Genomic DNA, 17,475 nt, shown 5'->3' on the forward strand with positions numbered 1-17,475 from the left:
TTTTAAAGTAAATTGCAGATATAATGCTATTTCAGCCTTAAATACTTCACCTTTCATCTTATAACAGTAAGGATATTATCATTAATTCACATTCATTCAAAATTATTATTTAATATATAGCACACATTTAAGTTCCCCAATTGCCCCAAAAAAGTCTCTCATAGTTTATTGTCTTATCCAGTATTCAGTTAAATTTCATGTATTGCATTTGGTTGCTAAAGCTCTTTAATCTCTTTTCTCTGTAATCTCTTTTAATGTAGGATAGTCTCTTTGACTTTCTGCCCTTGACTTGTTTTTCATAGTATTGAATTTTTAACAATCTTTTTTAAAAAAAGATTTTATTTATTTATTTTAGAGATGGAGGGCAGGGAGGAGCAGAGGAAGAGGAACAAGGGGTTCCACAACCCAGTGCAGAAACTGATGTGGGGCTTGATCGCATGACCCCAAGATCATGACCCGAGCCAAAATCAAGAGTTGGATGATTGACCAAATGAATCATTAAGCACCTGCATAAAATTACATTTTTGAAGAGTTAGATTTGTTTGTCTTATCTAATCTCCCACATTCTGGATTTGATGGTTTCCTCATGGGTACGTTCAAGTTAAACATTTTTTGGCCCCAATACTACATAGACCATGCACCACATCAGGATTTGTTACATAATGTTGAATTATCCTCCTATTGGGGATGCTGAGTTTAATAGGTTGGCTAATGGAGGGACTGCTATTGCAAACATATACTTCCCCCTTTGTAATTAGTGAGAGGTCTGTGTGGTAGCATTACAAAACCGTAGGACTGCCCTGATCTCCGACAGTTTCTTACTCAGTAAGACTTTCAGCAACTATTTATGGTCCTAACCTGGAGCAATTATTACACTGGTGGTGGCAAAATGATTTTTTTTTTTTCTAATTCTATCATGCCCTTGCTCTGGAGTATACCAAGGTGCATACTCACAAGCTCACTTTATACATTTCCTGCCCCAGATCTGGAATCTGCCATTTCTCAAAGGAGCCCTTATTATGTAGAATGTAGAATGGCATTTCAAAATCAAGATCTAGGTACTAGGTATACCTATTGATACTCCCAGGTACCTCTTTCAGTGCACAGAGCTAAGAATATATGAATCTATACCTATGCCTGTACATTTATATATATGTGTGTATATACATATATACATACACACATTACATATAAATAGTCAGGGGTATATAAATACACATATATACTATATGCAGGCATAAATATACAGATACACATTATATAAGCATTTACAAATATATATGCTTACATTATATGTATTACATAATATATGTACTTTCCTAATTCTATCATTTCTTCTCTGTATAATAACTAGTATACATTCTTCTAAAATTATACATATACACATGTTCACAGACACATTATTTTTCTCTAAATCCTACATTAATAGTTATTCCAATTCAAATCCAGCACCACAGGGTTCTTCAACTTCTGTTCACAATGTGTTTCTTTTTTCACAGTAAGAACCTAGATTCCCAACACCATCATATGTGATCATTTGCTCTACCCATAATAAATACAAATGTTTCAGAATTACAAAACCAATATCACTACCAATAATAAGCCTTCCGTATAAAGTTCAAGATTCATTAGTAGTGCATTTTGTTCTTTGAATCTATTCCAGTCAGTACTTAATCAGAAGCAGAAGCGCTAGGAACATAAATAATAGGAATGTATTACAGAGATTTAGTCTTAGGCAAGCATGGAGCTGTTTAAACAGTCTAGGTGGGCAGCCTGGGTGGCTCAGCAGTTTAGCACCACCTTCGGCCCAGGGCATGATCCCAGGATCCTGGGATCGAGTCCCACATCAGGCTCCCTGCATAGAGTCTGCTTTTCCCTCTGACTGTGTCTTTGCCTCTCTCTCTGTGTGTGTCTTCCATGAATAAATAAATAAAATCTTAAAAAAAAAAAAAAAAAACATCGAGGTGAGGCTGTTGTTTCTGGGTCTGCTGCTGGATCCCCAAATCCTCAGCCAGACAGCAGGAAGGAAAAACGGAGGTGAAGTGGGAGAAGCAAGATAAAAACGAAATCGGTAATGTTGAGCTAGAAGCTTCAAGGAAGGACTGCAACACGAGTCAGACTGTCACTGGGCTTTCATAACAGGGCTGTAATGGGAGTCCTGCAGGAGAAGCCTGTCATTACAGAGTTAAACATTCATCCCACAGAAATGGTAGCAATTGTTGTCATTTCTGGCATATGGATGAGAGCCAGCAGAGAACTCTAAGAGTTACCCTCACAAATGTATTTCTTACAGCGTTGGTGAGGAGAGTTTGCTCTGGACCATCTCAGGGGATATACTTTGGAGTGGGTGAGCAGGTCTTACAAGATGGAAAATGATTCTGGCAAATAGTTCCAGTTTAGCTAATTTAACATGGCATAAGTTCATTTTAGTCTGTAGGAAGAAAATGATATTCAAAAGCCACTTGAGGGATCCCTGGGTGGCTCAGCAGTTAAGCATTTGCCTTTGGCCCAGGGCATGATCCTGGAGTCCCAGGATCAAGTCCCACGTCGGGCTCCCTGCATGGAGCCTGCTTCTCCCTCTGCCTGTGTCTCTGCCTCTCTCTCTCTCTGTGTCTCTCATGAATAAATAAATAAAATCTTTAAAAATAAAAAATAAATAAAAGATATACTCAGAGAAGTCTTATTCTCTTCCTATCTCCTACACCCTGTTCTTACTCATCCTTTATCAGGTGCCATTTTCATTATATATGCAGTTTCTCTTTGCTTCTTGCCAAAAGGTAGCATACTGCATATAGTCTACTGCACCATGAAATAAAAGCAAACCTAAGAAAATTTAACACTCCAAATTACCGAATTCACGAAGAATATTTCTTGTGAGAGGTAGTATAAGAGGTAGTATAAGCAGGATGTTATAAGATGAAAGAACATACTGATATAAATATCCTTTGGTAAATGTTAAAAATATAATATCTAGGGTACTTTTGGAGTACTGAAGATGTTCTAAAACTTATTGTGATGATGGTTGCCTGACACTATGGATATACTAAAAATCAGTGAATTGTCTATCATTTAATTTTACTCATGTGTAGAATTTAAGAAACAAAATAGAGAAACATAGGGGAAGGGAGGAAAAAATAAAACAAGATGAAATCAGAGAGGGATACAAACTACAAGAGACTCTTGATCATGGGAAACAAACAGGGTTGTTGGAGGAGAGGGGATTGGGGGGTGGGGTTACTGGGTGATGGACATTAAAGAGGGAATGTGATGTAATGAGCACTGGATATTACATAAGACTGATGAATTGCCCACCTCTACCTCTGAAACTAATAATACATTATATGTTAATTAATTGAATTTAAATTTTAAAAAATGAAAAAAAAATCAGTGAATTGTCTACTTTATTTTTTAAGTAGGCTCCACAGGCCTTGAACTCACGACTCTGTGATTAAGACCTGAGCTGAGATCAGGGGTCAGGCATTTAACTGACTGAGCCATTCAGGTACTCCATGAGTTATCTACTTTAAATCCATATGATATATGGATTATATCTCAATAAAGCTGTTATTTAAAAATTAAAAAAAGAGAAATATAATATCTAATACATTTCATGAATCTAAAAGCAAGGTCTTCCTTCAAGAATTAAAAAGTTTGGGATCCCTGGGTGGCGCAGCAGTTTAGCGCCTGCCTTTGGCCCAGGGCGCGATCCTGGAGACCCTGGATGGAATCCCACGTCGGGCTCCCGGTGCATGGAGCCTGCTTCTCCCTCTGCCTGTGTCTCTGCCTCTCTCTCTCTCACTGTGTGCCTATCATAAATAAATAAAAATTAAAAAAAAAAAGAATTAAAAAGTTTGAGAAATGTAAGTTCAGTTGAGGGGATGACAAGAGTGCCTAATTCATGACATGACAACAGGGAAGGACAGAGAGAAAACCTAGACTTGATACAATATCATTTTATTAAAACAAAAATAAAGTTTTTTTTTGTTGACTCCAAGCTTCATACATATCAACAATGAGGTGCAGTTGCTTATATGATTTTTTTTAAAGATTTTTTTATTTACTTATTCATGAGAGACACAGAGAGAGCGAGAAGCAGAGACACAGGCAGAGGGAAGCAGGATCCATGCAGGGAGCCCGATGTGGGACTCAATCCCAGGACTCCAGGATCACACCCTGGGCCGAAGGCAGGCGCTAAACTGCTGAGCCACCCAGAGATCTCCTGATTTTTTATTATATTAACAAAAGCATGCAATCAGAGGTTCTATTTTTTTGTTAGTTGGATCCAATTGGAATGATGTACAACGCATGGGATGTTTTAAGAGGAAAATTGAATAGTACACAGAAAGCTGAGAAAATGCTTTGAGGAAAAAACTAAAGAAACAGAACTCCCTTCAAATATTTGAAAGCAGTTACACAGGATAAGAAATAGACTTGTCCTGTGTTCTCTAGAAGGCAAAACAGACCAGAATATAGATATCATAAAGAGGAGGGTTTCAATACAATTTCAGGAGAAAAAAAGTTACCATTGAATGTACTATTTCAGTGAGGTCCCCTTCACATTTGGATAGAGTCTAGAATTCCACTGAGAAGATTCCAAGTATCTCTCAGCAGGAAGGCTGCCCTGAATCAACTCTATGATTCTATTTTCTATTCATACCTAAATAGCTTCTGAGAGTAGCCTTCTATTAATACAAGATGTGTTATTCACAATATAATGACCTTGATTCATAAAGAAAACACTAAATTACAATCAGCTATGTATCATTGAATGTGGTTGGAACTGTAGAAGCTTCCTAGAAGCTGCTTATTTGTTTTCTAGTAGTTGCCCACATTAATGTGGATCAGACCTGGTTGGGCAGGTCCAGCTGATGAGTGGGACTATCCAAAGTCTATTCAAATGCAAGATTCAAGATAGAAAGACCAGCTGGAAAGAAACTGGAAGAGAGGGTCAGACATATCAGCAAGATTGCTTAGTGTTGTAGACATTAACTACAGCAAAGATCTGAGGAATGATCCTCACCTAGATGTGTTTTCCAGTTTCCTGTGAATACATGAATGCCTTAGGGCATAAAGAGACTGTAAATAAAACCTAAAAGAACCACATTGACTAAACTGTTAAGACTTTAGAATGCAAGATAATATTTTTTTTAAAAGATTTTTATTTATTCATGAGAGAGAGAGAGAGAGAGAGAGAGAGAGAGAGAGAGAGAGAGGCAGAGACACAGGCAGAGGGAGAAGCAGGCTCCATGCAGGGAGCCTGACATGGGACTTGATCCCAGGTCTCCAGGATCAGGCCCTGGGCTGAAGGCAGCGCTAAACCGCTGAGCCACCCGGGCTGCCCAAGATAATACTTCTTTGATGCCCATATGACACACTACAGCACAAGAATGAGGTGTTTTGAGGGTGCCTGGGTGCCTCAGTTGGTTAAACAGATGTTTAACCTTGGGCTCAGGTCATGATCCTGGGATCCTGGGATCAAGTCCCGAGTCAGGCTCCCTGCTCAGTGGGAAGTCTGCTTCTTCTTCTCCCTCTGCTCCTCCCCCCAATCATGCTCTCTCTTTCACTCTCTCAAATAAATAAAAACTTAAAAAAAAAAAAAAAAAGGAGGACATGTGGAGGTGTTTTTTCTGGTTTTGTGCAGATCACAAACTGGCTTGGCTCATTACATGCTCCAAGAACACAGAGCCATACTTTTGGGTAGTGAGTTTCAGCACAGCATGCTGCCAATGGCAGTATTGAGATTTGGGGGAGAAGTGCCCAAGAGGAGACGACAGGCTGTGTTCTATGGCCAAGGACCTGCATTTATTTTTGCCTGTAGTGGTAAGAAGCCACAGAAAGAAGGTAAGGGCTTCTTCATTAGTATACTGAGATATGTCTTGGTAATGTCCCCAGTAATAAAAGGGGGAGGATTTGAGTGCAGAGCCTCCTCTGGAGAAGGTAAAGGTGACTATTTCTAGAATAGCTAGTTCATTAATCTAAATACAACCTGCCTGTAAATTAAACACAATTGTAAATTCTTTGACCCTTCTTCTATTGAGAGGTAGGATTTATATGCCTTTTCCTTGAATTTAGCCTAGACCTAAGGACTTAACTCTAATCCAATACAATGCAGTAGAAATAAAAATAAAATAAAATGCAACAGAAATGATACTGTGCGACTCTGGAGGGAAGGTCATAAAATGCAATGCAGCTTTCACCTTGGTTATAGAAACACTAGCGTCTGGAGCCCTCAGCCACCTTGTAAGAAGTCTAACTATTCTGAAGCAGTCATGCTATGAGGAAGCTCAGGCCACATGAGGAAAGTATGTTTGGGTATTGTGGCTGACTGCCCCAGCTGAGGTACCAGCTTCAACTACCAGGCATAGGAGGAAATATTCCTCTAGATTATTCCAGTCCCCACCCATTGGGACACCTCCAGGCACTGAGCCTTCTCAGCTGAGGGTCCCAGACATCATGGAGCAGAGACAGCCATCTCTGCTCTGCCTTGTCTGAATTGACTGAGAAGGTACTTCATATATTTTTTTTTTAAGGGAAAATCTATGTGATCCTTACAATAAAGCAGTTAGGCAGGTTGGGCTAGCATTATTACCACATTCCTCTTACAGATTAAAATAACAACAAACAGGGATTCAAACTTACCTTCTTTCAGATTATACAGCCCAGATGTGGCATGCTGATTCTGATCTTTGTATCCCAAAGTTTATGCTCTTTGTATATTTTCCCATCTGGATCCTATGGGGGCTTTAGAATAACCTAGGGAAATCAAGCAAGATATATCCAGAATTTAAAGACAAGGTCAGAAAATATTGAGTGAATAGAAGCTAACAAGAATCAATATTAAATGGATGAGATCAGTCAACCTGTGGAGAAATAACTATGTAAGATCTGATTTACAGATTGCTGCTGATAAAGAAGGCTATAATTTATAATGGAACCAAAGAAAACAAATGTCAGAACTTTGAGTGTTATGAAGAAATAGCATAATGATATAATTTTCTTAGGGTCTGATTTTTTAAAAAACGAAATAGGTCTGTTAAAGGAAAAAAGTGCTGCGTGTTGTGTGTGTGTGTGTTTAATAAAATTAAGGGTAAACGGTGCCATGACTGGCTAATGGTGCTATTTTAGTCACTTCGGAAGTATGTCCTAACAGTAAAGAAGGGTGCTTCAGACTAATATAGCTTGATGACATTATCCCTTATGATAATTTTCATTTACTTTTGCCAAACCACTTTTGATTGGTTGATTGATTGATTGATTTACAAGTTTGATTTAAATTTAGTTCAAGGAAGACTTTTTACTTGGAGGAGAAAGTACAATGAAGCTAAGAAAACTACCATGCCTACTTGATAGACGGTACTTCCCATTTTTCATTGAAGAGGAATAGGAGAATTCTGATTAATCAAGCAGCCTCAAGTAAGGGTCAGCTCCTGGACTCATAGTGACTCAATATGCAGACATCCCGCTTCAGAAGTCAGTAGTACACCTTCCATTTCTTTAATCACGGTGAATACTGTAAGGAGATAACTGGTGAATTCCCTCCTCATGGGCAGTAAAAAACTGTAGTTCACTCAAAGCTTCTCATGACTTGATGTTTAGGTTACTCTGGTGATTAGAACTCTCCACCACCAGGAACCCACAGTAGCTTCCATTATGTTTCTCACTCCTTTTTCTCCGTTCCTTACATTTTTTTTCCCTCCCTGAATATTCCCGTTTCAAGATAAATGCATTTTTTAAATAATGAACTGGGTTTCCTTAATTTCGTTCTGTAATTGGGCCTCACCAAGGGAATCCAACTCTCCTGTTTCCATGCCTAGTTTGCACAGATAACGCCTTGGAACGTTCTATTCTGTTTAATTAAGCACTTAAGGGGTTTTGAAGTTATCTTGAAAATAAAAAAATCAAAGTTTTGATGCGTCAGATGTCTAGAATGCTGTGCCTTGTGCAGGCCCTCGCGTGTGGGAAAGTCTCCCATTTGCATTTGTTGATTGCATCTGGAGAAGGAAAAACTTAAAGGTTTTATTCCTCAACGATGGGGAGAAGCTTTTTTAGACTCCCACTTAGATCCACTTTCACAGGCCAGGTTCATCAACGAGACGGATGCAAAAGTCACTCTGATTATTTTAGCTGTCCCTAAATATATTTCTATCAGGTTGGGCTGGACTGTTCCCACCTCGGGGCTTCAAGTCTTATTTTTACGACACAGAGAGACCCTCGCCGTCCTGGGACACACGCAGGTGGTACGGGGCTTCCCCGCCTTCCTCCCTCTAGGATTCCAACGTCTCCTCGAACAGCACCGCCCGTGCTCTTCTAGTAAAACCCCACGTTCCAGGGCACGTTTAGGACCGAAGAAGAACCGAGTCGGAAATCGCAGCCATGGCAACCGCGGAGCGGAGGAAACGTGCGCGCGCGAGGGCGGGCACGCGGGCCGGGGAAGGAACCCTCCCCTGACGACGGCGCGAGGGCGCTCCTCGGATGACGTCACGCACCCGGGTGACGTCACGGCCGTGACACGCGGGTGACGCCGTTGCCGCGGCGACTTGTAGTCGTCTCCGCCCCCTCCCCCGCCCCCCCTCCCTCCCGCCTAGCGTCCTTCCCCCAGTCCCCTCAGGCTCGGCTGCGCCGGGGGCCGCGGGCCGGTTCCTGAGGTGGCCCAGGCGCCCTCCCGCCGCCGGCGCCGCCCCGGCCGGCCCTCCCCGCCGCCCCCCGCCCTCCGCCTCCGCCTCCCCACCCCCCCGCCCTCCGCCTCCCTTCCCCCTCCCCGCCCAGCAGCGGTCGCTCGGGCCCCGGCGCTCGGTTATAAGATGGCGGCGCTGAGCGGCGGCGGCGGCGCGGAGCAGGGCCAGGCTCTGTTCAACGGGGACATGGAGCCCGAGGCCGGCGCCGGCGCCGCGGCCTCTTCGGCTGCGGACCCTGCCATTCCCGAGGAGGTGAGTGCCGGCGCGCCCTGCGCCCCTCGGGCTCTGGGCTCGGCTGGCTGGGGTGGGTTTTTGTTTTGTTTTTTTGGGGGGGGGGAGGGGGAGGCGGGTGGTGGTGGGAAAGGTGGGAAAGAGGTGGCGGTGGGGGCCCCGCTGCCGTCAGCCACCCCCGTCTTCGGGGACTGCGGGGTGGGAGCTGGGCATCCCCGCCTCGTCCCTCTCCGTCATGCAGCTCCTCGCTACGTAAACACACACGGCGGCCCAGGGGGGTTTCCCGGACGCGCGCCCCGCTGGGGGGATTCGGGCGGCGTCGGCCGGGCGGGAGGCTTAGCAGCAGGGGGCGAGACTCAGGGTTGGTCCGAGAAGGTCACGGCCGCCTGAAGGGTAGCCAGGCTCTCCTCGCTTCGGTGTTTTCATTATTTGGGGGGGGGGGGGAGAAGGGTGGCGGCATCCAGGTGAATGGATGCAGGTTAGACCCCAGCCCGAGTGGCTGCTGTGATTGCTGCCTGCATGGCCCTGGGGATGCTGGGGCGCATCGTTCCCCGCCACTGTCCCCCCCCCACCCCCCCTTTTCAGGCCGCTGCCCTTCCCTCCACTTTTCTACTTGTTTGAGGATTTCTCTTCAACCTGTTTTACCCAGCAGATGCTTTTGATGTAACCTTTACTTTTTTTTTCAGCCTTAAATACCGCTGTTTGCGTCCTCCTTCCCATCCCGGTGTCGGGTCCCCCAGTTCTTCTGTCTGATGCTCTGTCGCTGAGTGGTAAACCATCACCCCCCCCAACCCCCCCAATCCTGTTCCCATCTGCCGCTCCCGTTCTTTGGCCGATTGTCGGACCTGCCAGCTTTCTAAGCCTCAGTTTCTACCCGAGACCATTTTTGCACTTCTCTTACCTAGTCCTCTCTAGGCCGTCTGGATCATTCTGCTGCTCCCTAATAGCATTGTTATCTTGTTATTTTCACCAATTCGTCTGGGCGCTTTGGACCTCCTTCCTTACTTTCTGAACTCCGGAGCTGTCAGGATTCCATCAGGTTTCCCTTGCACTCTTTGGCACTTTTTGGTTACTCTTCCATTGTGCATTCACACCTCTTTATTTTTTTCCTGCCCATTTTTAAATAGATTTGATTGATTTCTTTCTTTTGTCCTCCTTTTTGTCCCAGTTTTTACCTTTCACTTTTTTTCCCCCCTCTTTGGCTTCTGCTTCTCTCAGCCTGTTTTTTGCATTATTCGGCCTCTTACCACCATGTTAAATTATTTACATCCGGTTTTTAAGGAAAATTTATTCCATTTAGTATTTGGCGTTGTACCTTATGAAACAAAACACTTGATTATACTTTGCAAGTAATGAGATAATATTTGGTATGATAGCTATGCTTTGTGATTGATTAGATAATGTGACATTCTGTTGACTTTGCTCAAAGTTCTCTTTCCTTCTTACTGCCTGCATTTGGTTTCCCAATTTTCAACGTCTCATTCTTTCTTCTGTCTGTGCAATGCTCCTTTTCCTGCTTCATCATCTTTACTTTGGAAATTCACCCCATATGCTTGCTCTAGTATCAGTTCACAGTAGCAATTATTTTTCAGCCTCTTATGTCATTTCCATCTACGCCCATGATGTGTTCTATACCATCATTTGATCTAACATTCTAATATCTTCTTTCTTGACTTGCATGACTTTCCATTTAATTTTTAGTTTGCATTTCTGTTCAGATGAGTTTTCCTCTAACATCTGTTCATCTTCCGCAACTTCTTGGATTCTAAGGTTAGAGCCCTTTCCTTCTTCCATTTCCTAGTTTATTCTGATTTCCTTGTCCCCAGTTACCATTCATTTGGTCTTGTTTCCTGGCCTTTGGTTCTTAACTCGCTGAAGCTTCCTCTTGTCTTCCCCACACCTCCACATTCCTTCTTATTTATAAACAGCTTTGTTCCGTTGACATGGAAATTTATTTTTAGGATACATTGTTTTTGATGGATAAATACTAGGGGTCACATCTGCTGTCTATTTTTTCCATGAATCGGATATGCCTTTGTCTTACCAGGCACAGGTGTCTCTAGGCTTGCTTTACTCTGTAGTATCGCTGTGGTTTTGTTGAATTGTAACTTTGAAGACTATTACAGAGTAGAAGAGTGGATAAATTAATTGGTATGGATCGTGAACTTGTAATTCTCTGATTATAACATTATTTACATTGAAAACTTTAATAAGACTGGGGATCCCTGGGTGGCTCAGCAGTTGAGCGCCTGCCTTCCGCCCAGGGGCATGATCCTGGAGACCCGGGATCCAGTCCAGTGTCGGGCTCCCTGCATGGAGCCTGCTTCTCCCTCTGCCTGTGTCTCTGCCTGTGTCTCATGAATAAATAAATAATCTTTAAAAAATCATAATATTATTTTTAAAAAAGAGAACTTTAAGACTTAGTAGGACAGTTTGCAATGATAATCTTTTGTTAAGTCCAATCTCCCCTATCTTATTTGAAAGGGCCAAATTGTTTGAGTTCAACCCTCTGAAGATTCTGATTCAGTAGGTGAGAGTTCTTCTGTCAGTGTCAGTATTTGGCACATTTCCAGGGCAGATCTCATGTAACAATGCTTGAGAACCACTACCTAATGAATTTAAGTTTGAATTGCCTATCATTGGAAAGCATATTGGTATCTCCTGAAACTGCGAGAGGACACTCCTAACTAAATTTAATTAGAAGTGTTTTGCACTGCCTCCTCCACTCAGGTTTTCATGTTTAGTGATGAGTAGTTTTCCCTCTATTATTTCTTGTAGGAGCTGATAATAAAGGTATTTGCATGGGGGAGGTGGGGAATAAATGATTAAGAGTGAGTCTCTTTTGAATATAGATATTAGTGTTAAGAGATGGCAGAATAAATTCCTCCAAAAATAATTTAAAATTTGAAGTTAATATCGTTAATTCAGTGGAAGCTAATATGTACTGGTCTTTTAACTGTCTTCCTTATGTATACTTCAAGAGGTATAATTGCCAAGCGCATGGAAAGAAAGGAAAAGTTCTACTTGTGTAAAATGATACATTTTATTCTAAAGAATTCCCTTGCCTGACAGTAAAACAGAGTTTTTTGTTTTTGTTTTTAAAGTTTCTCAGAGGGAAATTTGAGCTGCATTAAAATTTCCGACTATAGAGGGAAAGCACATTCATTATTGAAAAATTAGAAAGCTATAAGTACAAAAAAGGAAAAAAAAATCTGTAGTTTTGCCACTAGGATATAATTAGTATATAAACATTTTGGTGTGTATCCAAAACTTTTTTAATGTTTGTATATACAATGTATGTAATTTTATAATATTTTTAAACTTAATAGAGCAAAATATTTTACATATCATTAGGTAATACTGTGATTTTTTTTTTTAAAACTGATCGTTTTTCTTGGATATTAGAGATTTTTTTTTATTGCTTGTTATCAAACATCTTGAACATAGAAGTAGATTTTAGTTTTTAAATTGTGTTGGGAATTGAACAAATTTCATGTCCTGTATTTGTAAGTATTACTTTGTAGACGTCAAAATAGGATATTCTGGTAAAGGACAGGAGCTTGTTATATATTATGAAATGAATGTGCTTATACTTTTGGCGTTAAACCTTTACTTCTGGCCATTTATATTTCCCCAATGTTTCTTTCCGTGACCATATGGTATAATATGGGATAACATGACCATATGGTATAATAAATACATTTATTTTAAAAAAATGTGTTATACCAGGGTGTGATATTTATTTATTCTTCTGTGTTTCTGTAGAAAGAACTTCTTACAATTGCATTACAATTAAAATTATATTGTTTTTCAAGATCTATCACCAGCCTAAGTTGTGTAATTATAATAATGCATTGACTAAGCAATATTCTGGGATGGATTCAGTGTGGCCCACTGTATTAAAACACATCTGTGTGAGCCATGTGAAACCAGGTTGAATTACCTCATACTCTTAAAAAGAGGTAGTCCTGTTAGGGTACTGTGTGCTTGTATAGTTCTTGTATTGCTGCTAATATTTGTCTAGGTATTTTTGAAGGTAGACAAAACATGCCTGTTAGGCATAACTTTGAAATAGCTGTTTGTCTTCAGTATTTCTAGTGGTCTCTTTGTATATATTCCTTCTGTACCCCTCCCTCCTTTAGGCATCCACTCACTTTTATTTATCTGATATCAGTCACTTACATATGCTGGCTGTTAAAGGAATCATTTATCAGTAAACAGATAAGAAAAGAATGTTGGTACTGGATGCTTGAATCTTTGAATATAGTAAACCTAAGAGCAAACTTGATTTAATCTTATCTGGGTAATAGGCCAGAAAAATTATATTTGGATAACTGGCTAGAGAAGTTTGACTTTTCTCAATTCCCTGTCCCTTGCTTTCCTGATAAAGGATGAATAGGAAACTCTTATAACAACTGGAAACCTATGTTTTGTGAATGGTGGAGAAGAAAGGAAAGGAGCAGGCTACATTGTTTTTTAGCATTATCTAAGACCTGATGCCTACATGTTGAAGAATGAGGCAGCTGCTTAGTTTTCTTTCTTTTTCCCAATCATAAAGTTATTTTCTCTTTAAGAATTGCAAAATGCATTTTGTTTTCTTAGGCACCTTGATATTAATTTAGCTGAGTGCTTAGTGAACATTTTGTGTCACAATCACCTTGTTTTAGGAAATGCTGTATGTTGCTATGCTTCCTATATTTCTGCCTCAAGTTGTCATTACAATAAGCCTTTCTTGTCAGTAGCTCTTACAGGATTTTTTTCTTCCTCAGAAGTTGAATTGAGTCCTTTACGTGTTCTGTTCTTTATTTCTCCTACGTTGGTTTTTCTGTGAGATGAGGATCAGCAATAGTAGAGAACTGAATTCAAAATAGGTGAGCCTGTTTAGGAGCTTTTCTGTTTTTTCAAGTTAAGCAGCGCCTTTATAGTCATAATGTTATAGATAACACAATATAAGAACCAAAAAGATAGTCTCAATTGTTCCATTCTTTTGTTAAATATTTGCTGGAGGCATTGACGTGTTCTGGGAGGTAGTCTTTATTTTTTAGTTTCTTTTGGATACCAACCTAATTTACTATCATACATAATTAGCATGGTAGAAGAAACTCTTAATACAGCCTACACCCTAACATTAAGCAATTATTTTTTTCTACCCTCTGAGATTATTTTGGTTTCCATGTTTTCTCTTGGGCTTAAAACTATTAGTCTTGTTTCTTCCCGTATCAAGACTATGCATAGAGAGGGAAATTGATGCCATATCTCCGTTAACGTTACATTCCTTTCTGGGTCTTGGGAATGCCCTCAATATAGAATATAAAAATTGCTCTGAACTCAATTAACTTTATGTCTTCTGGAAGCTCTGTAACATCAAATGAAACATCATTTTTATTCTTGTAATGTGGCTGCAGTTATTGACAGCACTTTTGGGACAAATGTACCATAGGATGGTAGTTTTCAAATTACTGTAGAGCTCTAGGACAATCAAAAAAAAAAAAAAAATCACTGTAAGAAATTCAAATTTTAATTTACCCTAATACATACCTAGGAGAAACAGTTTTTGTCTGTTTTGTACATTTTTTTAAAAAAAAAATCTTCACCTTTTGCAACAGTATCTGGTACATTGGTACTTAGCTATTTAATGAGAAAAACAGTGATTTGATACTCTGTTTTTCTGTACTTTTCATTCTCTTTTTAAATGCTGCTTATAAATCAGTTTACTAGATTGATGACCAATTGGTTGCAACAAGCATTTTGGAAAACATTGTTTTGAGGGTTTCAAGGACCGCCTTCAGAGGTTACTTAAAGGCTCTATTTAGTCCCCCTACACCTTAATTCTTGAAGTTCTTCATTTATCTGCTTTACACGTTGGTTTCCTTGCAAAGAAAAGGGTTTTATGGCTGTGAAAATTGTAGAGCTCCTCTTATGAAAGATATGTACTGGCATGAATCTTCTTAATTGTAATAATCTATGTAGAAAATTTTAACATGTGTCTAAGACCGTGGTCAGCAAACTTTTTTTGTAAAGGGTTAAATAGTAAAATTTTAGGCACCATAGGCCTATTTTGACTCTCTAAAAATAACTCAACAGACCCAACAGTGGTGTTGGTGTTGTAGCACAAAAGCAACTGATAGACTGTGTAAGCAAATGAGCCTGAGTGTATTCCAGTAAAACTCACGGACACTGAAATTTGAATTTCATGTAATTTTCATGTGTTGTGAGATACTCTTGATTTTTTTTCGATCATTTAGAAATGTAAAAACTAGTCTTATGGGCTGTTTTAAAATAGATGATGGCCTACATTTAGTCTGTGGGCCAGTTTTCGGACTTCTGGTCTAAGGGAGACTGATTATATCATTGTAAGTTTTGAAATTAAGGTGTGGGTTAGAGATCTATAAAGTTAATAATTGCTTTTTGAGAAAAATCAGGTTTATTTGGTTATAATTTACATGTACTGTAATGTACCATTTCAACTGTACAGTTTGATGAGTTTTGACAAATGTACATAGTCCTGCAATGACTGCCACAATCACGACCCAAAACATTTCCATCATCTCAAAAAGTTCCTAATTCTTCTGCATTCAGAACTGCATTCTGACCCTCAGTTCCTGGCAGACACTGGCCTGATCTCTAGTTTTACCTTTTCCAGAAAGTTACATGAACGAAATTGTACAGTATGGGGTTTATGTATTTGGCTTCTTTCATTTAGTTTGATGTTTTTGAGATTCACCCATGTTGCGTGTATCAGCAATTAGTTTCTGCATATTGAGCCACTCTGAGGGCTGCCTGTGGGCCCTCACCGCCCCTGACCCCACCCCACTGGGTGGTGCCAGGCCCCTGCCACGGTGCATCCGCATAGACCTTGACTGGGCGCGGGGCTGCGTAGCCTTCTATGATGGCCACTCCCTAGACCTACTCTTCCCCTTCCAGGGGCCGGGCCCCCTGGGGGAGCGCGTTTTTCTCGCTGCTCTGCACCCGCCGTGCCCACGCCACACTCTGCATTGTGCCAGCCAAAGGCTGAGTCCACCCCACCACCCCATCACCCCACCACGGGGAGGCTTCCTCCTGTGCCAGGGAGCCCCCCTTCCTCCTGGGAGCACATCCACCTGTCCCCACCCTCCTTCCCACCTGATCCCTACCCAGCACACCAGCCCTGGCCACCAGGTAGACAGGATGGGTACCCGCAGCAGTTTACTACCGGCCCCCACCTTGCCTCCTCTCCAGATGGGCCTGGTCCTCCTCCACAGCTCTAGGGCTCCAGCTTCTGCCCTGGCTTGTGTCTTCTAGGAGGGGATAGGCCAGCCCTACTCCATGGTGACTGCTTCCTATGCTCATAGTCTTTTCCACTTTGGGACCTTGTTAGGGCTCCTCCTGCACATGCTCATAGTAAGGAACAAATGGTGCTACCACTCCTTTCCTCCACCTGGGAATGGCCCAGACCCCCAAATTCATCCTTGTATATAGCTTCACATCTTTCCACATATGTATAAATGGGCCCATATTAAACACATTTTGTGATGTTGGGTTATTTATTTTGTGCATCTGTGGCAATAAATGAGATCTCAGTGGTGGTAAAAATAAATTGCAGGCTGCCCTGCATCCCTATTTATTTATATAGTTATCAGTTAATGGATAGTAGTGTTTTTTTTGTTTTGTTTTGTTTTTTACTTTTCAGCAATTATAATAAAGATTGCTATAAACTTTCCAGTTTAGGTTTTTGTATGGTTATGAGCTTTCATTTCTCTGAGTAAGGACCTAGAATTGGATTGATGGGTTGTGTGGTAAGTATTTAACTTTATAAGAAATTGCCAATCCAATTAAAAAATGGGCAGAGATGGGCAGCCCAGGTAGCTCAGCGGTTTAGCGCCGCCTTCAGCCCAGGGTGTGATCCTGGAGGCCCGGGATCAAGTCCCACATCGGGCTCGGTGATTGGATCCTGCTTCTCCCTCTGTCTGTGTTTCTGCCTCTCTCTCTCTGTCTCTGTGTCTCTCATGAATAAATAAATAAAATCTTAAAAAAAAAAATGGGCAGAGGACATGAACAAACATATCTCAGCAGATGACCAAGAGATGGCCAACAGACACATGAAAAGATGCCTAACATCACTCATCATCAGGGAAATGCAAATCAAAAGCACAATGAGGTATATCACATCACACCCGTCAGAATGGCTAAAATAAAAAACCTAAGAAACAAGTGTTAGCGAGGATGTGGAGTAAAAGGAACCCTCATACACTGTTTGTGGGAATGCAAACTGGTGTAGCTGCTGGTGGAAGACATGGATAAAAAAAATAGAACTACCCTATGATCCACTAATCACACTACTGGGTATTTACCCAAAGAATATAGAAACACTAATTTGAAGGGATAGATGCACCCTTTTGTTTATTGCAACATTATTTACAGTAAATAGGCAAGCTATGGTAGCAGCCTAACTATCCATTGACTGATGAATGAAGAAGTGTATATATGTGTATATTTGTTTATATGTGCATATATAGGAATATTAGCTGTAAGAAAGAATGAAATCTTGCCATTTGCAACAACATGGATGGATTTAGGGGGTATAACGATA

The 17,475-nt window shown here is 40.9% G+C and overlaps 1 protein-coding gene and 1 long non-coding RNA gene across 12 annotated transcripts in view; one reads left to right on the forward strand and one right to left on the reverse strand.

Moving 5' to 3' along the window:
* LOC112650928 (uncharacterized) overlaps positions 1-8,428 on the reverse strand; it is a 59,010-nt gene extending 50,582 nt beyond the window's left edge. The window contains exons 1-2 of one of the 5 annotated variants that reach the window (XR_003130525.3): positions 7,335-8,428; positions 6,640-6,753 (exon numbers count right to left, since the gene is read on the reverse strand). This is a non-coding gene — a long non-coding RNA (uncharacterized LOC112650928). The remainder of the gene's footprint in view (positions 1-6,639; positions 6,754-7,334) is intronic. The other 4 variants (XR_003130523.3, XR_007402807.1, XR_007402808.1 and 1 more) reach the window with 4 other exon arrangements.
* Positions 8,429-8,740: 312 nt separating this feature from the next.
* BRAF (B-Raf proto-oncogene, serine/threonine kinase) overlaps positions 8,741-17,475 on the forward strand; it is a 179,426-nt gene continuing 170,691 nt past the window's right edge. For 6 of the 7 annotated variants that reach the window (XM_049095216.1, XM_025433893.3, XM_035700231.2 and 3 more), the window contains exon 1: positions 8,747-8,927. In XM_049095216.1, coding sequence (XP_048951173.1) covers positions 8,802-8,927 — 126 coding nt within the window. In that variant the 5' untranslated portion in view covers positions 8,747-8,801. Of the gene's footprint in view, positions 8,928-17,475 lie in introns of all 7 variants that reach the window. The other variant, XM_035700227.2, reaches the window with a different exon arrangement.

The sequence above is a fragment of the Canis lupus genome, chromosome 16, assembly GCF_003254725.2.
Source record: "Canis lupus dingo isolate Sandy chromosome 16, ASM325472v2, whole genome shotgun sequence".
NCBI lineage: Eukaryota > Metazoa > Chordata > Mammalia > Carnivora > Canidae > Canis > Canis lupus.